Here is a 27,081-nt window from a genome sequence, read left to right as displayed (position 1 = left end):
GCAGGAAGAACGACTGTCTGAAAGCCTCCGTGCATGCTCGAATCTCTCTAATTTTACATTTGTGATCTCCTTGGAAGGTATAAGTAGGGGGAAGCAATATATTCGATACCTGATCCAGAAACGCACCCTCTTGAAACCTGGCGAGCAAGCTACACTGCGATGCAGAGTACCTCTCTTGCAGACTCTGCCACTTGAGTTTGCTAAACATCTCCGTAACGCTATCATGGTTACCAAATAACCCTGTGACGAAATGCGCTACTCTTCTTTGGATCTTCTCTATCTCCTCCGTCAACCCGATCTGGTATGGATCCCACACTGATGAGCAATACTCAAGTATTGGTCGAACGAGTGTTTTGTAAGCCACCTCCTTTGTTGATGGACTACATTTTCTAAGGACTCTCCCAATGAATCTCAACCTGGTACCCACCTTACCAACAATTAATTTTATATGATCATTCCACTTCAAATTGTTCCGCACGCATACTCCCAGATATTTTACAGAAGTAACTGCTACCAGTGTTTGTTCCGCTATCATATAATCATACACTAAAGGATCCTTCTTTCTATGTATTCGCAATACATTACATTTGTCTATGTTAAGGGTCAGTTGCCACTCCCTGCACCAAGTGCCTATCCGCTGCAGATCTTCCTGCATTTTGCTGCAATTTTCTAATGCTGCAACTTCTCTGTATACTACAGCATCATCCGCGAAAATCCGCATGGAACTTCCGACACTATCTACTAGGTCATTTATATATATTGTGAAAAGCAAGGGTCCCATAACACTCCCCTGTGGCACGCCTGAGGTTACTTTAACGTCTGTAGACGTCTCTCCATTGATAACAACATGCTGTGTTCTGTTTGCTAAAAACTCTTCAATCCAGCCACACAGCTAGTCTGATATTCCGTAGGCTCTTACTTTGTTTATCAGGCGACAGTGCGGACCTGTATCGAACGCCATCCGGAAGTCAAGGAAAATAGCATCTACCTGGGAGCCTGTATCTAATATTTTCTGGGTCTCATGAACAAATAAAGCGAGTTGGGTCTCACACGATCGCTGTTTCCGGAATACATGTTGATTCCTACAGAGTAGATTCTGGGTTTCCAAAAACGACATGATACGCAAGCAAAAAACATGTTCTAAAATTCTACAACAGATCGACATCAGAGATATAGGTCTATAGTTTTGTGCATCTGCTCGATGACGCTTCTTGAAGACTGGGACTACCTGTGCTCTTTTCCAATCATTTGGAACCTTCCATTCCTCTAGAGACTTGCAGTACACAGCTGTTAGAAGGGGGCCAAGTTCGTTCGCGTACTCTGTGTAGAATCAAATTGGTATCCCATCAAGTCCAGTGGACTTTCCTCTGTTGAGTGATTCCAGTTGCTTTTCTATAACTTGGACACTTATTTCAATGTCAGCCATTTTTTCGTTTGTGCGAGGATTTGAGAAAGAACTGCAGTGCGGTTTTCCTCTGTGAAACAGCTTTGTAAAAAGGTGTTTAGTATTTCAGCTTTATGTGTGTCATCCTCTGTTTCAATGCCATCATCATCCCGGAGTGCCTGGATATGCTGTTTCAAGCCACTTACTGATTTAACGTAAGACCAGAACTTCCTAGGATTTTCTGTCAAGTCGGTACATAGAATTTTACTTTTGAATTCACTGAACGCTTCACGCATAGCCCTCCTTACGCTAACTTTGACATAATTTAGCTTCTGTTTGAGAGGTTTTGGCTGTGTTTACATTTGGAGTGAAGCTCTCTTTGCTTTCGCAGTAGTTTCCTAACTTTGTTGTTGAACCACGGTGGGTTTTTCCTGTCCCTCACAGTTTTACTCAGCACGTACCTGTCTAAAACGCATTTTACGATTGCCTTGAACTTTTTCCATAAACACTCAACATTGTCAGTGTCGGAACAGAAATTTTCGTTTTGATCTGTTAGGTAGTCTGAAATCTGCCTTCTATTACTCTTGCTAAACAGATAAACCTTCCTCACTTTTTTTATATTCCTATTAACTTCCTCATTCAGGGATGCTGCCACGGCCTTATGATCACTGATTCCCTGTTCTGCACTTACAAGAGTCGAAAAGTTGCTTCATACATAGCAATATTCAAAGTACAGTAACTGTGATTTCATCTTCCAAATGTTTCTCAACATAAACAATAATAAATAATATCTCTTTCAAAATCCTAGACAGTTTTCAGTTTTAGCATGTGCAATCCAGAATAATTTTCATTGTCACTGTGAGATCATCATTTCAACCTAAGATTTCACTGTATCTACTACATATTTCTTTATACAAAAATAGAAGAAGATAGAAAGACAGTAGAAGATAATTTGTAAAAAGATAAACAGGTGTTTCAGAAGAAAATGTGGAGTATGGAAATCAAAATCTCTGACATAACACTGCAGGAGCATCAGGGTCATGGACTTGCCACACCCATGTTATACAAAGTGCTTGTGACTCCTCTTTATCATTTATTTCTTGGTTCCCATTTATTTCAAATTTTGTCATTGATTCCTTAGTAAGCCCTAGTTGTACTGCTTCAACATCATTACATTACTTTAACATTTGTTCCCCAGGTCATGAATACAACATTTTGTAGTGATGTGGAACATCACAGTTTAACATGTGGTCTCTTTACATGATGTGTGTGCCCTTTCTTTTATTAATACTTCATTCTTCTATTGAGCAGAAGGAATTGTCACTGAGAAATTCTTTTAATTTGTCTTTTTGTCTTTAAATGCTGGCTGACCATGTTTCAGACTTTTAATGCTATTTGGTAAATGACCAAAGATTTTGTGGCAGCGTAATTTGCCCCTCCAGATTTAACCCGGAATAGTGAAGATCATCCTTTCTTCTAGTGTTGTAGGTATGCACTCTGCTTTTATTTATGAAATGGGGTGGATGATTAATAACAAATTTCATAAGTGAATATATGTGTTGTGAGGATTCTGTGAATATCTCTAGTTCCTTAAACAAATGTCAGCAAGTTAGTCTTGGGTGAGCTCCAACTGTTATTCTGATTACATGCTTTTGTACAATGAATACTTTTTCTCTTAATGATGAATTATCCCAGAATATGAAGCCATATGAAAGCAGTGAATGGAAAGCCCAAGTGGCGGTAGTGTGTGCATAAGGTGTGCTTACTTGTGTGTGTGTGTGTGTGTGTGTGTGTGTGTGTGTGTGTGTGTGTGTGTGTATGTGTGTGTGTGTGAATGTTGTGTGTGTGTGTCTCTTTACTAACAAAGGCTATGGCCAAAAGCTGTGTGAGGGTGTCTTTTAATCATGTCTGTCTGCAACATGACGTGTCTTCTTTAATGTAAGTAGCAATCTGTCATTTTCTATATTGTTGATATTCCTACATGGAGTTTCCATTGTTTGATTTTCAGTGAGTTTGATAGAAATATAATATTCCTGTGCTCTCAGATGTCCTGTTTTCCTTTTAATAATATTACAAATTGTTTTCATTTTATTATCTGAGTTGCTAATCTCAGACATAATGCACATACTTTTAATAACTTTTCTTAATACAGAGCAGTAGTTTTTATAATGTTTGGCTCTTTCTAAATCATTTACTCCTCCTAGCTATAAGATACATAACTGTTTTCTGTTTGCAAGATATTTTTATGCCTTCTGTAAACCATGGCATTTTAGATGGTTTCTTACAATTATGTTTCACAGTTTCCATAGAAAAACTATTTTCAAACATACTCACAAAGATATCATGAAATAGGTTAAAGTTTAAATTAGCATCAAGTTCCCTGCAGACTTCATCCCAGGTTGATTGTTGCAATCTTCCCCTAAAATTTTCAGTTTTTAAATTATTAATTGAATGCACTATTTTGGAGGACTGTTTTGCAAAACTACATTGTACATATATGGTATTGTGTCATATACTGTAACAACCAGGTGTCATGAACATGAAAATATATTTTTTGTTACATTTATCTTGGTCTATGAAAACATTATCTAGCAATGTGTTGCTTTCCTCTACTACCCAAGTAGGAAAATCAATAACTGATGTCAAATTGAGAGAACCAAGTAATACTTCAAGATCATTCTTTCTAGCAGACTCTTTCAGAAAATCGATACAGAAATTCCCAGAAACAATAATTTGCTTCCCTTTGTCTGACAGATATCACAACAGGGGGATCCAAGTTTTGCAGAAATAGCTGAAAGTTTCCCAGTTGTGACCTATACACAGCTACAATTATAAAATTACCATTCTTAGTTTAAGCTCACAGGCACATGCTTCTATATCTTGCTCCACACAGAATTTTTTAGTCTCAAAATTTTTCATCCTGATACATTTTAACACATACTCTCTCTGTCTCTACTTACACATACTGAAAGCTTATATGCACCTACATTTACCATTAAGCTTAATTTCATTTAATGCTGAATCATTGGACATTAATCTTAGGCACTCCCCTTAGTTTCAGTACCCCTCCCCCCTCTCCCCTTTAAAGATTTTGTTATCATCTCAGCCAACTTATATCCCCCCCTTTCCTACTAATTTATCTCCCCCATTTCCTACTGAATGCAGGCTGTTGTTGTTGTTGTTGTTGTTGTGGTCTTCAGTCCTGAGACTGGTTTGATGCAGCTCTCCATGCTACTCTATCCTGTGCAAGCTTCTTCATCTCCCAGTACCTACTGCAACCTACATCCTTCTGAATCTGCTTAGTGTATTCATCTCTTGGTCTCCCTCTATGATTTTTACCCTCCATGCTGCCCTCCAATACTAAATTGGTAATCCCTTGATGTCTCAGAACATGTCCTACCAACCGATCCCTTCTTCTAGTCAAGTTGTGCCACGAGCTCCTCTTCTCCCCAATTCTATTCAATACCTCCTCATTAGTTATGTGATCTACGCATCTAATCTTCAGCATTCTTCTGTAGCACCACATTTTGAAAGCTTCTATTCTCTTCTTGTCTAAACTATTTATCATCCACATTTCACTTCCATACATGGCTACACTCCATACAAATACTTTCAGAAACGACTTCCTGACATTTAAATCTATACTCGATGTTAACAAATTTTTCTTCTTCAGAAACGATTTCCTTGCCATTGCCAGTCTACATTTTATATCCTCTCTACTTTGACCGTCATCAGTTATTTTGCTCCCCAAATAGCAAAACTCCTTTACTACTTTCAGTGTCTCATTTCCTAATCTAATTCCCTCAGCATCACCCGATTTAATTTGACTGCATTCCATTATCCTCGTTTTGCTTTTGTTGATGTTCATCTTATAACCTCCTTTCAAGACACTGTCCATTCTGTTCAACTGCTCTTCCAAGTCGTTTGCTGTCTCTGACAGAATTACAATGTCATCGGCGAACCTCAAAAGTTTTTTTTTTTTTTTTTTTTTTTTTTTTTTTTTTTTTTTTTTTTTTTTTTTTTTTTTCTTCTCCATGGATTTTAATACCTACTCCGAACTTTTCTTTTGTTTCCTTTATTGCTTGTTCAATATACAGATTGAATAACATTGGGGATAGGCTACAACCCTGTCTCATTCCCTTCCCAACCACTGCTTCCCTTTCATACCCCTCGACTCTTATAACTGCCATCTGCTTTCTCTACAAACTGTAAATAGCCTTTCGCTCCCTGTATTTTACCCCTGACACCTTCAGAATTTGAAAGAGAGTATTCAAGTCAACATTGTCAAAAGCTTTCTCTAAGTCTACAAATGCTAGAAACGTAGGTTTGCTTTTCCTTAATCTTTCTTCTAAGATAAGTTGTAGGGACAGTATACCTGCTTTCTTTGGGATTTGAATTATTATATTCTTCTTGATGTCTGAGGGTATTTTGCCTGTCTCATACATCTTGCTCACCAGATGGTAGAGTTTTGTCAGGACTGGCTCTCCCAAGGCTGTCAGTAGTTATAATGGAATGTTGTCTACTCTGGGGGCCTAGTTTTGAATCAGGTCTTTCAGTGCTCTGTCAAACACTTCACACAGTATCATATCTCCCATTTCATCTTCATCTACATCCTCTTCCATAATATTGTCCTCAAGTACATCACCCTTGTATAGACCCTCTATATACTCCTTCCACCTTTCTGCTTTCCTTTCTTTGCTTAGAACTGGGTTTCCATCTGAGCTCTTGATATTCATACAAGTGGCTCTCTTTTCTTCAAAGGTCTCTTTAATTTTCCTGTAGGCAGTATCTATCTTACCCCTAGTGAGATAAGCCTCTACATCCTTTCATTTGTCCTCTAGCCATACCTGCTTAGCCATTTTGCACTTCCTGTCAATCTCATTTTTGCCTGCTTCATTTACTGCATTTTTATATTTTCTACTTTCATCAATTAAATTCAGTATTTCTTCTGTGAGCCAAGGATATCCTCTAGCACTTGTCTTTTTACCTACTTGATCCTCTGCTGCCTTCACTACTTCATCTCTCAAAGCTACCCATTCTTCTTCTACTGTATTTCTTTCCCCGATTCCTGACAATTGTTCCCTTATGCTCTCCCTGAAACTCTGTACAACCTCTGGTTTAGTCAGTTTATCCAGGTCCCATCTCCTTAAATTCCCACCTTTTTGCAGTTTCTTCAGTTTTAATCTACAGTTCATAAGCAATAGATTGTGGTCAGAGTCCACATCTGCCCCTGGAAATGTCCTACAATTTAAAACCTGGTTCCTAAATCTTACCATTATATAATGTATGTGATACCTTTTAGTATCTTCAGGGTTCTATCATGTATACAACCTTCTTTCATGATTCTTAAACCAAGTGATAGCTATGATTAAGTTATGCTCTGTGCAAAATTCTGCCAGACAGCTTCCTCTTTCATTTCTTAGCCCCACTCCATATTCACCTACTATGTTTCCTTCTCTCCTTTTTCCTACTCTTGAATTCCAGTCACCCATGACTATTAAATTTTCGTCTCCCTTCACTATCTGAATAATTTCTTTCATCTCATCATACATTTCATCAATTTCTTCGTCATCTGCAGATCTAGTTGGCATATAAACTTTTACTACTGTAGTAGTGTCTATCTTGGCTACCATAATGCGTTCACTAAACTGTTTGTAGTAGCATATCAGTACTCCTATTTTTTTATTCATTATTAAACCTACTCCTGCATTACCCCCTATTTGATGATGTATTTATAACCCTGTATTCACCTGACCAAAAGTCTTGTTCCTCCTGCCACCGAACTTCACTAATTCCCACTATATCTAACTTTAACCTATCCATTTCCCTTTTTAAATTTTCTAACCTACCTGCCCGATTAAGGGATCTGACATTCCATGCTCCAATCCATAGAACGCCAGTTTTCTTTCTCCTGATAACAACGTCCTCTTGAGTAGTCCCCACCCGGAGATCTGAATGGGGGACTATTTTACCTCCGGAATATTGTACCCAAGAGGACGCCATCATCATTTAATCATACAGTAAAGCTGCATGCCCTCGGGAAAAATTACGGCTGTAGTGTCCCCTTGCTTTCAGCCATTCACAGTACCAGAACAGCAAGGCCATTTTGGTTAGTGTTACAAGGCCAGATCAGTCAATCATCCAGACTGTTGCCCATGCAACTACTGAAAAGGCTGCTGCCCCTCTTCAGGAACCACACGTTTGTCTGGCCTCTCAACAGATACCCCTCCATTGTGGTTGCACCTACGGTACGGCTATCTGTATCTTTGAGGCAAGCAAGCCTCCCCACCAATGGCAAGGTCCATGGTTCTTGGGGGGTTACTCTTCTACCAAAGGGGTAACTTTGGATTGGATATTTCCTATAATACAATGCAAATATGTTCTTGTTTCTTATTTCTTGACTAGACTTTTGCATTTCAAATCTTTCAGAGTAAGAATAGGGTTTAATAGTTGATTACTTGTTGTAATTATGGGACTTCATTACTGATTTTAATGAGTCATTGGTAGATTTCATTGAAGAAGACATTTTCACCAAATGATCATGAACTGTTCTTAACACATTGTTGAAGTCAAGGCTGTTTTCATTTTCTGATGCATATTTAATAATTGCCCCACTACTTGATTTATTTAGTCTTCTATTTGGACATATTTGTTAACACAATTAATGACTATTTCAATCAAAAAATGTAAATTTTATACTTTTTACTTAACTTGATTATTGCCTCAACACATTGTTTGGAGGTCCTTTGCCCTTTTTTGATTTTCATTAATCATCTTAACTGTTCTCAAAATTAGCGTTGTCCATGAAGTTTATACGAGGCTAAATATCTCTTCACAGCATTCATTATATAATATTATACAGGGCGATTCAAAAAGAATACCACACCTTGAAAAATGTGTATTTAATCAAAGAAACATAATATAACCTTCTGTTATACATCATTACAAAGAGTATTTAAATAGGTTTTTTTTCACTCAAAAACAAGTTCAGAGATGTTCAATATGGCCCCCTCCAGACACATGAGCAATATCAACCCGATACTCCAACTCGTTCCACACTCTCTGTAGCATATCAGGCGTAACAGTTTGGATAGCTGTTGTTATTTCTCATTTCAAATCATCAATGGTGGCTGGGAGAGGTGGCCGAAACACCATATCCTTAACATACCCCCATAAGAAAAAATCGCAGAGGGTAAGATCAGGGCTTCTTGGAGGCCAGTGATGAAGTGCTCTGTCACGGGCTGCCTGGCGGCCGCTCCATCGCCTCGGGTAGTTGACATTCAGGTAGTTACGGACAGATAAGTGCCAATGTGGTGGCGCTCCATCCTACTGAAATATGAATTGTTGTGCTTCTTGTTCGAGCTGAGGGAACAGCCAATTCTCTAACATCTCCAGATACTGTAGTCCAGTTACAGTAGCAACTTAGAAGAAAAAGGGACCAAAAACTTTATTGGCTGAAATGGCACAGAAAACATTCACCTTAGGCGAGTCACGTTAATACTGAGTTGTTTCACGTGGATTCTCAGTGCTCCATATACAGACATTGTGACGGTTGACTTTCCCGTTAGTGTGGAAAGTTGCTTCATCACTAAACACAATCTTTGAAACGAAAGATTCATCTGTTTCCTTTTGAGCAAGGATAAAATCACAGAAATCGATTCTTTTAATCTTATCAGCTGCAGACAGTGCTTGAACCAATTTCAGACGATAAGGTTTCATAACTAACCTTTTTTATAGGACTCTCCATACAGTTGATTGTGGAATTTGCAGCTCTCTGCTAGCTCTACGAGTTGATTTTCCTGGGCTGCGAACAAATGCTTGCTGGATGCGTGCTACATTTTCATCACTCATTTTCAGCCGTCCAGAACTTTTCCCTTTGCACAAACACCCATTCTCTTTAAACTGTTTATACCAACGTTTAATACACCACCTATCAGGAGGTTTAACACCATACTTCGTTCGAAATGCACGCTGAACAACTGTCGTTGATTCACTTCTGCCGTACTCAATAACACAAAAAGCTTTCTGTTGAGCGGTCGCCATCTTAGCATCAACTGACGCTGACGCCTAGTCAACAGCATCTCAAGCAAACAAATGTACAACTAAATGAAACTTTATAGCTCCCTTAATTCGCCGACAGATAGTGCTTAGCTCTGCCTTTTGTCGTTGCAGAGTTTTAAATTCCTAAAGTTGTGGTATTCTTTTTGAATCACCCTGTATAACAAATCAGATTGTCTGGGAAATGCAACAGGATTAAAATTTTGCTAGCAACAAAGGATCTCAGATGGAGCCCTGAAATCTAAACAACTCAATTCCCAGACTCCAAAAAGCCTGGTGCTAATCTATTGGGCACAAAATCAGTTTTTAGACATTTCTGTCAAAGATAACAGATGCAGCATTACAATTGAGCAATAAAGGTTGTTGATAGGCAGTGCTTATGATATTTAATGCAGTAAACAGAAATCAAGAAACATACTCATTTGAGTTTTTATTGTTGTTGATGGTGGCTCAGCTCATCAATCTGTAAAAAACTGGAATATGTTTTCTCTGGAAGCCAACAAAATATCTTCATGTTAATGATGGTTTGTCAAAATATGTTTATGAAATAAATTATTGTTTGATACAGCAACCTTATGTAGAATGTATGAATTAAAAACAGACTCTTTTGGATTTTATTCTTTTATTAATAATTGGTTTTACTTTCATGAGGAATATGCAATTTATATATAGGGGTAGCAGAATTAATGTATGGTTCAGTATGCATGATTCTAAGTGTGAATAAAGAATTTTTACTAACCTTGAAGTTTTCCTTTTACAACATTTTAATAACATACAATAGCTGTGTGCTAGACTGAAGAACACATCAAATCAAATGAACCTACAGAGACCTTTTCCTTTTACAACATTTTTAAAAATATAATATACTAGTTGTTTTATTATATTAGTTGTTTTTGACTAGGTCTTTGAGGGCTCATCTGATTGATGCATGCTTCAACCTAGCACAAAACCATTTTATGGTTTTTAAAATGTTATAAAAGGGCAAGATCTCTACAGGTTCATGTGCTTTGACATGTGCTTCACTCTATCACAGAGCCACTTTATGGTTTTTAAAATATGGTAAAAGGAACATTTTAATTTAGTAACAATTCCTTATTCAAGTTTAGAATTGTACATTCTTGGACCATATCCTAAGTTTTGCTTATATTGTTATCCCGATAGACAACCTGAAGATTACTCTTGAAGGTGAAACATGTAGTTAATAAAAGAATACATTGTAATTGGGATTGTTTTTAACTCAAAGGTGAGTGTGCTTGCGTCATTCGTCTAAGCCTCAGGCCTCAGCAGTGCGTTTATGTTTTGCGGTGTGCACTGCAGCGGTAGCGGTTATAGAGCTAAGTACTGTCAAACTTATTTGTGCTCTGTAATACAGTTATTAAATTTAATAGATTTCAGTGATGTTGCATGCCGTTTATGTCAAAATAATGACTTAATAAACTTTTGTAATCGTTTGCTCGCTGTTTTTTTTTTTTTTTTTTTTTTCTGTGTGTTGAAGTTGTTTAGTAAATTTTGTGCATTAGTTTTCAACTGACGTTTATTATTGTTTCTAGTGAAATATTTCAGTAAAATTTTCATTCAGTGTTTTAACTTCACATAGTGTTACAGTGGCTGTTTGAATTTTTTTGTTTTAGCTAGTAATTTTGTTAAGTTTTGTGGTGTAGTAGTATTAATACAAGTAGTTGCTTTCTTAGTAGGCAGAGAATTTTGAGACCATTATTGTTAGTTCTTAAATAGTTCTACTGGTGTAACTGAACTTTGGTAACATAGCTGTATAGTTTTTTTCAGTAACTGTAAAATTTTACCATGAGTGAGAAGTGTGGGCTCTGTCATAGGTTTGTGAGTAGTGGATTACAGTGCGGGATTTGTTCAAAGTATTTTCATTGGGGGGAAATACAGTGGGGAAGACAGTGGTCATTTTAGTGAGATCCTCTCCTGGGAATACAGAATCTGTAGTAGAAATAAGTTAATAGAGGAGCAGGAGTGTAAGATCTGTGCCCTTTAGGTGCAGTTACAATGCGCAAAGGAGGAACTAGATAGGTTGAGGAGGGTGAAAGGTGGTGGGGAATTTGAACTGGCAGTTGGTAAGAAGGAAGTTAGGAAGAGAAGGTATTCAGACAGTTTTACTTTGCATACATGCAATAGATATGACCAACTGTCAGAGTTGAGTGGAGAGGAGCCTCATGTAGCTGTAGACGTAGGGAACTTGCAGCAGTCCTCAGCAATTAGGAGGCCTAGGTTAGTTTCAAAGTCTAACAGAAAGAAGGTTCTGCTGCTAGGTAGTTCCCATGGTAGAGGTGTGGGCCAGCAGTTACAGGAAGTGTTGGGGAGTGAGTACCAGGTCACCAGCATTGTGAAGCCTGGTGCAGGGTTGGCTCAGGTGACTGGGCATAGGGGAGTTATGTAAGAATTTTACAAAAGAGAATCAGGTAATGATAGTGGGTGGAGCAGGGCACAGTCTTGATAGGGACGGGGAATATGATGTCGGTGGTGACTTGGTTAAGATAACTACTCAAACTGGTGGCACTAATGTGCATTTCGTGCAACTGTTTCAGCATCATGATCAGCCTCACTTTAATGCGGCTGTTAGGTGTGTTAATGTGGGGCTGAGGAGGGCACTGATGGCAGAGGGCATGGGTCACATCTCAGTGGTGCCAGTTGGGTCTATCAGTAGATCGGGTTTCACTAGGCATGGCCTGCACCTCAATAGGTATGGGAACAGGAGGCTGGCTAAGCTTATAGGTGACAGTGTAGTGGGTGGTGGTGGTGGTGGTGGTGTCACTCATGGAATAATTCCTGTAGTAGTTGGTGTTAGAGCTGCACCTTTTTTAGATCGAAGTCAGCTGATAGGTGTACCTGCTCAAAGGAAGTCCCTCTAAGGGCTCATCTTCAGAGGATGTAATGTTTCCAAGTAGAGGAGGAATTAGCATATTTCATCAAAATATAAGAGGTATTAGAGATAAAGTTAGGGAACTGCTAGTAGATGTTGACTCTGAAATGATTGGTATATCAGAGCACCACTTAAATAATTTGACAATTCAGAGGCTTCCTTTACCGGGCTACATATGAGCTGGCAGTTTCTCAAGGAGTTCCTTGCGGGGTGGGGCAGTGGCTCTGTATGTAAAAAACAGTATTCCATTTGAGTCCATAGACATATCATGACACTGCACTGAACAGATATTTGAATGTTGTGCAGAGTTAGTTGAATTTAGTGAAACTAAACTTCTAATTGTTGTTGTTTATAGGTCCCCTAACTCACTTCAGAGCATTCTGCTTGAGCTAGAGAGGGTTCTTGATTCACTTTGTAAGAAGTACCAGAAACTAGTTATATGTGGTGACTTCAATACTAATTTTCTATATGATTGTGCAAGAAAAAGGATGTTGGTATAACTCCTAAATTCATATGATCTGATGCAAACTGTGTTTTTTCCAACTAGGGTGCAGGGGAACAATAACACAGTCATAGACAATATTTTTATTCATTCTTCATTACTAGATGGGCATTCTGTTAGTAAAAGCATGAATGGCCTTTCATTACGTGATGCACAAATTTTAACACTAAAAGGCTTTTGTACTCAAACCAATGTCATATTTAATTACAAACTATGTAGGAAAGTTAAGCCAACAGCAATAGAGAATTTTATAAAACTTGTCAAGGAACAAGAGTGGCAGGATGTTTATAGTGATGATAACATAGATGATAAATACAATGCTTTCCTTAACAAATTTCTCATGCTCTTTGATTGTTGCTTTCGATTAGAACATTCTAAATGGGGTACTAGCAGTAATGGGCAGCCCGGGTGGATGACTAGTGGGATAAGGATATCATCTAGAACAAAGCGGGAATTATATCAAAATGTTAGAAGTAGTCACAATCAAGTTACAGTAGCCCATTACAAACAGTATTGTAAAGTGCTTAAAATGTTATTAGGAAGGCAAAGAGTATATGGAATGCAAATAGAATGGCTAATTCTCAGGATAAAATTTAAACCATATGGTCAGTTGTCAAGGAAGTCTCTGGTCAGCAGCACAAGGTCGATGATATGAAGTCAGTTCGCAGTAAAAATATTTCTGTTACTGATAAATCAGATATATGTACAGTATTTAACAATCATTTTCTGAGCATTGCTGGTGAATTAAATAAAATTTTAGTTTCTGCAGGAAATCATATAACTTTCTTGGCAAATGCCTTTCCGAGATTGATGTCTGAAATACTCCTCTGTGATACAGACAAGAGGGAGATCGAGTCAATAATTAAATCACTGAAGACTAAGGACTGTCATGGTTATGATGGAGTGTCTAGCAGAATATTAAAGTACTGTGCTGCACATGTTAGCCCTGTATTTAGCAGTATTTGTAATTTCCTGAGCAATTAAAGTACTCAGTACTAAAGCTGCTTTATAAAAAGGGAGAAAGGGATAATGTAGATAATTTTAGACCTATTTCTATGCCATGAGTGTTTGCAAAAGTTATTGAAAAGTCTGTGTATGTAAGGATAATTGATCATTTTATATCATATGATTTGCTATCAAATGTACAGTTCGGCTTTAGAAGTTGTTTAACAACTGAAAATGCTATATTTCTTTTCTCTGTGAGGTACTGGATGGACTAAACAAAAAGTTTTGAATGCTTGGCGTATTTTTTGATTTAACTAAGGCATTTGATTGTGCTGATCACAAAATATTGCTCCAGAAGTTGGACCATTATGGAATACGGGGAGTAGCTCAGAATTGGTTCACCTGTTACTTTAGCAACAGGCAGAAAAATGTCATTATTCACAATGTTGATACCAGCTGTGATGTGGGATCTGAATGGGGTACTGTCAATTGGGGGGTGCCCCAGGGATCAGTGTTGGGGCCACTCCTGTTCCTTATTTATATAAAGGATATGCCCTCTAGTACTACGGGTAACTATAAAATATTTATGTTTGCTGATGACACTAGCTTGATAGTAAAGGATGTTGTGTGCAACATTGGCTCGATTTCAAATAGTGCAGTGCATGACCTCAGTTCATGGCTTGTAGAAAATAAACTAACGTTAAATCACAGTAAAACTCAGTTTTTACAGTTTCTAATACACAATTCAACAAAACCTGACGTTTTAATTTCACAGAACAGACATATGATTAGTGAAACTGAATAGTTCAAATTTCTAGGTGTTCAGATACATAGTAAGCTGTCATGGAAAGCCCACATTCAGGATCTTGTTCAAAGACTTAATACTGCCATTTTTACTATTAGAATGGTTTCAGAAGTGATTGACACTTTGACACAAAAATTAGTCTACTTTTCTTATTTTCATTCACTTATGTCATATAGTATTATATTTTGGGGTAACTCTTCCCATTCTAAAAGGATATTTTTGGCTCAGAAACGGGCGGTTTGGGCAATAAGTGGTGTGAGTTCACGAACCTCTTGTCGACCTCTGTTCGAGAGTCTGGGTATTTTGACATCGGCCTCTCCGTATGTATATTCCTTATTGTCATTTCTTGTCACCAATATTAGTTTATTTCCAAGAATAAGCAGCTTTCACACAGTTAATACTTGGCAGAAATCAAACGTGCATTTGGATCATACTTCCTTAACTCTTGTGCAAAAAGGTGTACAGTATACTGCTGCATCCACTTTCAATATGCTGCCACTCGAATTCAAAAATATTAGCAGTAATCCACGTGCTTTCAAATCAAAACTAAACTGAAGAGTTTCCTCATGGGTCACTCCTTCTACCGAGTGAGGTGGCGCAGTGGCTAGCATACTGGACTCGCATTCAGGAGGACGACGGTTCAATCCCACATCTGGCCATCCTGATTTAGGTTTTCCGTGATTTCCCTAAATCACTCCAGGCAAATGCTGGGATGGTTCCTTTGAAAGGGAACGGCCGGCTTCCTTCCCCGTCCTTCCCTAATCCGATGAAACCGATGACCTCGCTGCCTGGTCTTCCCCAAACAACCCAACCCCATCCCAGTCCTTCTATTGTGTCCGGGAGTTCCTTGAAAAATTAAGTTGATTCTTATTGTATTGCTGATTGCGTTTACTTAAATTTATGGACTGACTTTTTTCGGGTTCATGAACATTTATTTTTATCCGTTATTACTTTTATATTATAATTTCATGTACTGACACGTTCCATGACCTTGGTGATTTGCTCCCCACATTTGGTCCTACGGAACTTGATGTGTAAATAAATAAATAAATTAATTAATTAATTAATTCTGTCAATAATACAACACTGTTCACCTACATTAAAATGAAATCGAATAAACTCATGACTTCTTAGATTATACACTTTGTACATTCCACTTTCATATATTTCACCATCAACATATTCAAAGCATTTCTTGAATACAAAAATTTTTAAACATCACCAAATTTCAGTAAGAACATTTTACGTAGTTACAAAGGAGACAAATCCCTCACTTGCCTTCCCGCGTTTGATCTACTCCATCATTTCACACAGATTCTATCCAACTCTCTCCTAAACAAACAAAAATGTTACATTTTGCCAGTATAAAGAGTCTGACAGATGATACTGCAATAAGGCTACAATAAATCTATGTTGGAAATGTTATTTAGAATACAAACATATTTTGTAAAGACTATTAAATAAATTATTTATAACAGAATTTTAATCATTTGCATATTGCCAAAAGTAAGTTTATCTGCCAATAATTGGCATAAGAAACAAAATTTATTTCATTGGATAGTAAATATTTTCAGAGAGAAAGCAAAAATGTAAAGAAACGGGTTTTCAGAATATAATGTTAAAAGCATAATATGATACATTAAATTTCAAATAATAATAAACAAACATCATAATAGCCCAAAAAATTCCCACAACGAAAATACGTTTTGAAAATACAAAGCATCATTACAATATGAATGGTATCGAACAGTTCATTTGACACAGCTGTATCGTTATCTACTACTGAACAGACATCACAATCATGCACATTCATTTCAAACTGCAGTCATTTCTTGGAGTTACAAATTACCTTAGGAGGTTCACTGAAGGATTTGTTGATATTGCCAGGCCATTAATGCAATTCTTGAAGAAAGCTTCAAAGTTTGTGTGGACAGGGGATTGTCAGTAGATGTTTGACAAAATGAAAGAAGTTTTGACCGCAGGTCAAGTTTTGCTATTTTCTAATTTAAACAAGAAGTTTATTCCTTCATGTGGTGTTTCCAACAATGCACTTGGTTGTGTGTTGAGTCAAGAAGTTGAGGGCATGGAACATCCAATAGCCTATGCATTGAGACAGATGAATTCAGCAGAAAAGAATTACTTCATGACAGAAAAAGAAATATTGAGTCTTGTTTATGGAATCACCTCCTTCATGTGTTACCTGCATGGTAGGAAATTTTGAGTCATAATGGCTCATGCAGCATTGAAATGGTTTTTGGGGTTGAAGGATCCGTCCAGTAAAAACACGAGATGCAGTTAGTACCTACACTGTGTGGTAACAGTGGTGATGTCAGTTATGATAGTGCCACTAGGGTAGTTTTGCTAAACACGGTTTTCTGAAACTCCTTCACCAAAGAAGATAAAGTAAATATTCCAGAATTTGAATCAAGAACAACTGCCAACATGAGTATCCTTGTGTAGTGAAGCAGCTTAAATCACTTAATAAAGGCAAGCCTCTGGTCCAGGTTGTGTACCAATTAGGTTCCTTGCATTCAACCATTATGAATTACCTTGAAGAAAATGATTCATTGACAAATAGTCAGCGTGAATTCAGAAACTATTGTTCTTGTGAAACACAACTAGCTGTTTATTCTCACAAAGTAATCAGTGCTATTGACAGAGGATGTCAAATTGATTCCATATTTTTAAATTTCCAGATTGTCTTTGACACCGTTCCTCACACATGACTTCTGATCAAATGTCTACGGAATATCACCTCAGATGTGTGACTGGATTCGAGAGCTCCTGTCAGAAACGTCACAGTTCATAACAACTTACAGAAAGTCATCGAGTAAATCAGAAGTAATATCTGGCATTCCCCAAGAGAAAGTATTATAGGCCTTCTACTGTCCCTGATCTACATAAAAGATATAAGAGACAGTCTGAGAAGCCCTATTGGATTTCTGCAGATGATGCTGTCATTTACCTTCTTGTAAAGTCATCAGATTGTCAAAACCAATTGCAAAATGATTTAGACAAGATCTCTATATGGTGCAAAAAGCAGCAGTTGACTCTAAATAATGAAAAGTGTGAAGTCGTCCACATTAGTACTAAAAGAAATATGCAAAATTTCAGTTAAATGATAAATCACACAAATCTAAATGCTGTAAACTCAACTAAATACCTAGGGATTACAGTGACAAATAACTTAAATTGGAATGATCACATAGATAATGTTTTGGAGAAAGCAAACCAAAGACTTCAATTTATTGATAGAACACCTAGAAAGTGTAACAGGTTTGCTAAAGAGACTGTTTACACCATGCTTGTCTGCCATTTTCAGGAGTACTGCTGTGCAGTATGGGATCCACATCAGATGGGACTGATGGAAGACACTGAAAAAATTCAATAAGAGAGCTCATTTTGTATTATTGCAAAACAGGGGAGAGACTGCAATGGACATGATATATGATCTGGGGTGGTAATCATTAAAGCAAAGGCATTTTTCTTTGTGGCAGGATCTTTCCATGAAATTTCAATTAACAACTTTCTCCTCTGATTGTGAAAATATTTTGTTAGTACCAACCTACACAGGGAGAAATGATCATAATAATAAAATATTAGAAATCAGAGCTCACACAAATAGATTTAAGTGCTCATTTTTCTTGCATGTCATTCAAGAATGGAATGGTAGAGAAGCAGCTCAAAAGTGGTTGAAAGAACCCTCTGGCAGGTACTTAATTGTGAACTGCAGAGTAATTGTGTGGATGTAGATGCAAATGTATAAGCGAACTGTGTTCATAACATGTAATGAGGAAGATATTGAGTGGTGAATTGTATGGTGGAGGCTATGAGACAAAGGCTTAAAGGGAACAAAATGGCAAGTGAGTGGCACACAATACCAATCATGATTATAGAGAAAGATGTACTGAATAATACTCAGTTACTAGTGAAGCTAACTGGGGAAATAATGAAGTTTGAGAGATCTGTGAAGACTCAGGAAATCAGTATTTAAAAGTGTTGCAAGCCAGAGTGGAGATGTTGGATAAGGAAAAGATAATGACAAAGTAGTTTCAGTCATTGGAAAACAGGGTGCAACATGTTTGAGGAGTGACATCAGAAGTATGGGAAGCCATGCAGCATGCATTATGAGAGCAATTGGGAGTGGACTTGTCAGCAGATCAGTACCTGGAGGGATTATGGAAAGTGCAGAAAGAATTACCACCTGAATTAAATTGGGTTGTGAAACCTAGTGATGGAAGCTTGCTGTTGTTTTCTATTTCAACATAGCAACAGTAGAAATGAGAACGGCTGGAGCATGGATATACATCTTGATCTTCTGCCCAGTAGAAGGAAAGCAGGCATGGCATCAATATTATGCAGTACATACATATACAGTCAAGTGAGGAATGCTGAAGAAGTTTGTCCCAGTAAATGTGCAGCAGTTGTTGTTATTTTTGGAGAATAAAAGAAGGCATGCCAAAATGAAGAAAGCAGAGTTGCAGACATGCTAAAGGAGAGTATCATAGTGTGTCCTAACAGGTCAGTCAGGGTAGGCCAGAACTTATGTACAGTGAAATTATTGTTGAGGCAGGAAGGAGGAGAGGGTGTACGTAAGAAAAAATCAGGCCTGAGTTGTACATCCAGCAAGTTGAGATATATTGATTGTACTCCACCTATGATAAAGTAATAGCTACAGCCAGTTGCTACAAGCAAGGGAAGCTTATGACAACAAGAAGAGTAGAACTGAATGGTAGCAAACTATTGATAAATGGGACATCATGTGAAGTAGTGGGACATGTTTTCTGACTACCTGTCACAATCTCAGGAATAAATCAAATGAGAATTTCTCAGTCTCAGTTATATTGGCCAGAGGAGCCTATAGAAGTGCTACCAGATGTGAATTTGACTATCCTAAATCAGACTTTGGGACTTGAGTTAATTTATTCCATAGATAAACTCTTTAACAAGCAAGAGGATAGAATCTTTGTGGAGACACTGACCAATATCACATTGGAACCACATTGACTATTGTGGTGCCAGGTGCCACAGCAACACTTAGTTTGCTGTGCATACTCTTTGTTTTCATTCACAAGAAGGGGAACATGGGACATTGGACAGCTACTGTTCAGATGACAGTGGTTTGGATTTCCAGAGCCTAGGAGGCAATGGAGGAAACTGTAAATTTAGGTTAAGCAGAAGTTCAGATGAACCAGAGGAGGTGAGAAAAGAATTGTCAGAGCTTAGGATAAGCAGTGCATAAGAAAAAAATAGTGGAAAGACTAACACCAAACCGAAAGTGGAAGAGAGCCAACAGGGCCAGCCATCAGAGAGCTTGTTACTTTAAACTGTACAAATGTAAGCTAGTTTTAATGTTAACATAGCATTACTCGAGCATCAAGATGTCAGAAGACTTTCCACATCGAGGCTGCTGAAGTGTTGAATATAAGTGCCAAAAGGCATAGCACAGGCTGAACATGTGCAGCTCAGGAGAGTGTATATACCCCAGCCGTTTGTACTAAAATCACTTATGTTACCAACACAACTCTACTATCACAGGGGCTGTGTTTCCTGGCCATTGTATGAGACATTGATTGAGGACCACAGTTTGCATCTATGCCAGAGCAGCCTGCCCTGAAGCTGTTGGGTCGTGAAGCTGCTGCTATTATGGGCCAATGCCAGCCCAGGGTAGCAACTCACCGACCACCAACACGGGAGCAATGGGTCACTGTCCACTACATCACAAGCCTGCTTCCTTCTGGCAATGTTGGGAGGTGGGGTGAGGAGCATGTCACCACAACATTAGGGCCTTGCAGTGACTATTTAGGACTGAGAAGCACCACTGGCAAACAAGCTTGCATTACAAAGGCCGCAGCAGGCTGTGCTGCACTCTGTCAGCAAACCTGTCTGTCAACAACTCCTGAGACAGTGGAGTTCGTCAATCAAGTTTCCTAAGTCCTGTACTGCGTTGTGGTAAGATGTGGTAATGAAGAGCACTGAGTATTGTGGACTGTTTCTCTGGCACTGCATCACATCTGTCCAACAACACCCAGCTACTGACATCCCATGGTTGCATCTACGAGGGCTGCGAGTATCCAGTGCCCTCAACAGTATTAACAATTTTAAATATCTGTCATCATTTCAATATTGCCTTCCATGTAAAATGAATCAAGGTAGAATGATGGGACATGAAAACGTAAAATGGCTGGTTTGTAAAAGGAATAAGAATATCATGTTAGACCTATGAGCAAAGTGAAGCTACAGATGATCACTCCACAGCTATTGTAAACTGTACCCACAGGTTCTTTGTAAAGTAATCTTCAATGGAACACTAACATATAAAGCCTACATAAATGATTAAAATAACAAATATAAAGTGTTGTGAGATTTTTTTTTCAGAAAAAAATTTACAATTGGTGTGAAACATAAAACCCCAGAGTTGCACCAGTGCAATGATCAACCATTAATAGACACAAAACAAATTTGTGTTGCATTTAATCAACACTTTTCTGGTATAGCTAATATTCTTTGAGTTGGTCACTCTCCACCAGCAAAATTCTTCCTTCCAAAGTGTACAAAATCTGAGAAATCACTTTCTCTAGTGTCTACAACATTGAAGGAAATTCTCTTAATTATTAGGAACATGCAGCTTTCCTCCTGTAGCCTGCTTGTAGAGTATGACACACAGAGTACTAGATTTCAAGAAAGCGGGTGGGCTGGATCTGGACTGAATTCACATGGTAAAGTAAGAACCATGAGCTGATACACTGACCAACTGGAGTGGTTCTTAGACATTTACCATGCTTATTTAGGCAAATGCCAGACTGGCCCCCAAATCCCACCTCAGAGAATAAAATGAGCAAACAATTAAATATGGGACTGATGACCTCAGATGTTAAATCCTATAGTGCTCAGAGCCAGTTAAAATATGGTAATACACAGAACACAGTTTATATGATTCACAGACAGATGGCACACACAACTTTCCTACTTTTTGTTACATTGACAATTTGTCATCAGGAAGGGCACTGTCTAGAAAGATTATAATAAAATGAAATTTGACAAATCCCAAAAAAGCAGACCCCCCTATTAGATGGGGTAATCTCCAAGGCAAGGGAGAAACTAAAGAAGAAAGGAAAAGAATATCTTTCATCTCCCATTGATGGTGTACCTACATGTGTAATACAATAGGTTGATAATGAAATTCCATGAAAAATCTCCTGTTGCTAAGGAAGTTGGCTATTAAGGTGGTTAAAGTAGAGTCATTAGTGATGTCAGAAAATTTTTTCAAGAGTAATTTATGGTTCATGGTGTCGTACACAGCAGACAGGTCAACAAAGGCCACACCAGTTACCATATGTGATTCAGAAACGTCTTCGATGTACTGGGTGAGACTAAGGATCTGTGATGTGCAGCTTTTACCCAATCTAAAGCCAGCCTGTTGAGGTATGAGTGCAGAGTCCATTCTGTCAAGCAGTTCAGAATCATTCTCTCCAAGATTTTATACAAATGGCAAAGAAGAGATATTGGACGATAGCTCTTAGGGTCATTGTTCTCTTTAGTGGGTTTAAGGATAGCGATGACATGAGCTTTCCGCCAAACTTTAGGGATCCTACCAGAGCATAAGCAGTTGTTAAAAAGATCTACAATCCATTTTAGTGTTGCTGGACCAAAACATTTTATTTGCCCATTCCTAAGATCATCCAGCCCACCAGCCTTTCCTATTTTACACTTACTAATCACCGTCTGCAGCTCTTCTGAGCAGAAAGGCCTAGACAGGTCGGGAACAGAAGTATGCATGTTGTTAGACTTTGGCTCGATGTTTCAGTTATCCAATTTCCCATTTAATAACAGTTGATGGGCAATATCATTGGCTGTTATGTTTGCATGGAGGGTCATGCTAGCAGGGTCATTATTAAGACGCCTGAGAAGTTTCCAGGCTTTCTGGCTGTTCTTGCCGAAGTCAGTTTCCTCCATAAGCTTGATCCACTGATCCAACTTGGTGGCTGATATTGTTTCAAGTAATTGCAATCCACAAGATAGTGTTTCTTCACCAAAAGCGTCATGCTCAAATGCTTTGTAGTAGCGATCGAGAACTGATGCTATCTCAGGGGACAGTCCTTGCATGTATTTAGTTCACCATCCATGAGGGATGGACATTCTAGAACATTTGTTCACAGCTCTTATGAAACAATTGTATTGCTCAGGGTATGGGCCGATGGGTGTCACCTCTTGATCAAGAAGAGTTGTAAACTTGTTCCAGTTTGCTTTTTTAAAGTTATACCAGTGGCAAAATGGAACAGACTGTGGAAGTATTGCAGGCAAGATCTGACACATGATTGGTCTATGTTGAGATTTAGGGATTGGTGAGCATACTGTCTTTCTGCACAGCTGTGTGATGGTATCACTGGCAAATATGAGCTCATGACTGTATCCACACTTCCATTGTGCACAATTGAAAGATGGTGGCAGCTTACTATGGCTGTTAAAGTCACCTATTACAGACATAGCTGGCTGGCTATGTAAATTGGGTGTTTCTTGAAAAATGAAGGCTTCTGTGGGAGTCTTATAAACTGATGTTACTGTTATGATTTCAATATTGTTCTTTGCAGTAATTCAAGTAGAATTAATATCTAAGCTGGATTTTGCAAAAATGGCACTGCCATACTGACTGTGAAGTCATTCTCCAACAAGTGCCACGCCAAGTACTTTGGGGCACCTGTCTTGAAAGTGCTGATGTGTCTCTTGGATGCAAAGTATGTCACTCCTTAAGGAGTTCCCCTTTCTGGTTGCTTAAGCCTTCTATATTGACAAAGAATATAGTCAAAGCTGGCCCTGATATGGGCAATTTTTAAACATGCTGGTTGCTATTTCGAAGGCTGATGCCTTTGGAGTGGAAGGATTAGCTGGCTGTTACACTGTTACCAAAGGACACCCGGATGTGCTCTACCTCATCTATCAGCTTGTCATCATACTTTAGAAAGATGTTGGTTCTAAACCTTCAACAAGTTCTGAACTGCATATATTGTACCTGTTGATGATAAGTGGCAAATGGTGGTGTAGAAACAATGCCCATGAAAATTTTTGTAATAGTTCTTGCTAAAACTGTAACTGATTTGCTGTTTATCACTATTTATGTATGATTAGCAAACAAAACAAACTTAGCGTCTGCCAATGTTACAGAAGAATATTTATTAATATACATAGTAAAATACAAGGGATCTAAGGTACAACTTTATGGGACATATATAATAAATTTCTGACTGATGACTTGATAGAAGGCTGTTTCCCGTTCTCCCTACTCCAAAATCACATGCACATATCTGTAACTTTTCTCATTACCTAATGCAGCTTTATCTTATTACATGAATGAAATTCATGAAAGCTTGAGAAATGACATATTATGTCATCTTCATTCTTAGGAGCCAGAAGTTCCTCCTTAGTGTTCATTAAGTAGGACCTATTTTTGTGTTCACATAGACCTGATCTTCAGTGCTGCTATTTATTTGCGAGCTATTTTCCACAAATAATGTATATTTGAAAAGTGAAAGTTTTATCTGCAAAACTGTGCTCTATTTTCCATATGGCAGTTTTTTTGTAATTAAATCTATCATTTCTGCCCTTTTTCTTTCATGTGTAGTCTTTATCAACATTGTAATATAAAATATTGAAAAATATATAAAATATAAAAAGTTGAAAAAGATGGAAGAGCACAGAAAGTATAAAAATGTAGAAACTGAAGAAGGCTAAAAGAGGTACAGGAAACTGGTTAGTGAATTAAAAAGACAAACTGAAGAAACAAGGGGAAAATGGATGAAACAGAAATGCAATGAAATAGAGAAAATGGAGAAAGATGGAAAGCATGAAATGATATGTAGACTGGCTAGTGAGATAGTTTTTTAACATAAAAGAAAGAGGATAACATGGAAATAGAAAGAGTGGATGATACTCTAGCAGAACAACCACAGGAGATTTTGAACAAATGGCAAGAATATGTTGAATGTCTGTACAAGGTGGATGAAATACAAAGCGAAATTATGGTTGAAAAGGAGCAATATGTGCCAAAAGATGGAAAGGAATTCACCATCTTGGAAGCAGAAGTAGAAAAGGTGCTGAAGGAGATGAAGAACAGGAAGGCATGTGGAATTGATGATTTACCAGCATAACTGTTGAAGAGTCTGGGAAACAAGGCAAGAAAAGAAATAATCTACCTCTGTAATGAGATATATGACAAAGTGAAATGGCCTGAGGAGTTCCTTGCAACAGCTATGATACCAATAGAGAAAAAGAGAAACACCAAAAAATGTGAAGACCATAGGACCATAAGTCTAATTTCTCATGCAGCTAAAGTGTTGCTGAGAGTGTTGAATAGAAGGCTATATGGCAAACTGGATAGAGGGATTGCAGAGGAGCAGTTTGGATTTAGAAGAGGAAAAGGAACAAGATATGCTTGTCCTGTTAAGAACTATAGGGGAAAGATATATGGAAAAAGGTAGAGAAATCTTTGCTGTTTTTATAGATTTAGAAAAGGCTTTTTACAGAGTTCAGTGGAACGAGCTGATGAATGTTTTGAAGAGGAAGGGAGTAGATTGTAAAGAGAGATGACTGATACATGATATATATTTACACCAGAAAGTGAGGATAAGGATTGGAAATGAAATGTCAGAAGGAAGCAGCATTGGACAAGGTGTTAGACACGGTTGTTGCCTTTTCCATCTGTTGATTAACACATACCTTGACGAGATTATTGTGAAAGGCTTAGATAGGAAAAGAGGAATATGTATTGGTGGAAAGAGAATAGAATGTACAATATGTGCTGGTGACATGGTATTACTGGCAGAAAGCAAGCAAACAGTGAATAACGTGCTGAAGGATCTGAATGAAGCTTGTGTGGAATATGGGATGCAAATAAACACAGCAAAACCAGAGTATGGTCATCAGTACAAAATGCAGACTGTCCAATATTAAAATTGGGCAAACTACCATGAGCCAAGTAAGTGCATTTAAATATCTTGGAAGTACAATAACTGAAGACTTGAGATGTCACCAGGAGGTGAAAACTCGAATTGCCATAGTGAAGGAGGCATTCAACAGAAAGAGGACATTGGTATGTGGAAAATTAGATAAAGGTCTAACGAAAAGGCTTGGCAAATGTTTTGTCTGGAGTGCGGCACTATATGCGGCCGAAACGTGGATGCTAAGATGAGAGGATTAAAAATGGTTAGAAGCATTTAAGATGCAGATGTGGAGGAGAATGAAGAGGATAAGCTGGTTGGAAAGAGTGAGCAATGAAAGAGTATTCGAAGGGTTGGTGAGAGAAGATGTCTGCTGAAGGTTATAAAAGAAAGGAAAAAGACCTGGTTATGACATTCATTGAGAAGGGAGTGCTTGCTAGCAGATGTTTGGTAGGACTGGTTTGTGCAAGTAGACTGAGAGGAAGAAGGAGATACAAGATGGTAGATGACATAAAGGGAAGAGGAAATTATGTGGACCTGAAGAGGATGGCAGAAGACCAGACAGCCTGGAGACTTACCATGTGAATACCTGCCTGTTGGAAGAACAGTAGTGATGATGATGTAGTATAAATACAGAGAGAAGAGTGTGTCAAATTATATTATCATAGAGATTTCAAGGATAGATTTTTTATTGTTCCTCGAACAATGTAAATTATCCCTCACATTTGTTCGAAAGTTGATTCAGCTTTTCTAAATTCTTGTGATTCCTGAATTCCATTGTCAGTTTTTAACTCCCATATTTCAATACAAGAATAATACATGTTTATGTTACTCTGTTTGTGAAATTTACAGGTTTCTGAGAGTGAACAACCTGGTTTCTGTCTGCTAAAATTGCTTGAAAACATGTCACCAATTTCTGATCCACGGTAAAGTAAAATTAAGTTTTATCACATAGTGTGCATGTAACTCACATAAAGTTATTACTTTCAGTAACCATTAATTTGTTTCTTTTTCATTATTGACTAACATTTTACAATTCTTAGGTTGTTTATTTTACACAATAGTGGTCATTTATATCTTCTTTTCCATAAAATTTTCATTTCTCTAGAAGAATACTGTAATTTAAGCAATCTGATGCCATAGATCATTACAGACCAGTCTATTTGGTGATGTTTTTCCATTTAAATATTTTATTATATGTTTTACAATGTTGAAGATGGTTCATTAAGTATAAAGTTCGTGTAGAACCACAACTGTGAAATGCAGAATCATATCCTTACTGAAACATTGGTCCAGTCTGAAATATATTACTATTTACAAAATTTAAGAGTAAAATGTTAGTTGCAACACTTGTTGATAACTGTTAATAACATATGAATTTTCTTACTTCTACTTTTGTAGTGTTGTGTTTTTAATGTATTTTTTACTACTACTCTCACAGTGTAGTCCAGCTCCACAGTGAAATGGTTAATAGGTTTGGTAGCTCAGTCAGAAAATACTCAACTTCTCTTCAGCAGGACTGTATTCAAACCCATTTGGGTGCCATAACTTTGCCAACACAATAAC

At 37.8% G+C, this 27,081-nt stretch overlaps 1 protein-coding gene across 3 annotated transcripts in view; it reads left to right on the top strand.

The window, feature by feature from the left end:
- The window catches only part of LOC124789590 (cyclic GMP-AMP synthase-like receptor), a 349,572-nt gene that overhangs the window by 101,426 nt on the left and 221,065 nt on the right, over positions 1 to 27,081 (top strand). For all 3 annotated transcript variants that reach the window (XM_047256999.1, XM_047256998.1, XM_047257000.1), the window contains one exon: positions 26,368 to 26,441. In XM_047256999.1, coding sequence (XP_047112955.1) covers positions 26,368 to 26,441 — 74 coding nt within the window. The remainder of the gene's footprint in view (positions 1 to 26,367; positions 26,442 to 27,081) is intronic.

Source organism: Schistocerca piceifrons, chromosome 3, assembly GCF_021461385.2.
Source record: "Schistocerca piceifrons isolate TAMUIC-IGC-003096 chromosome 3, iqSchPice1.1, whole genome shotgun sequence".
Lineage (NCBI taxonomy): Eukaryota > Metazoa > Arthropoda > Insecta > Orthoptera > Acrididae > Schistocerca > Schistocerca piceifrons.
This window is presented reverse-complemented; position numbering and strand designations above follow the sequence as displayed.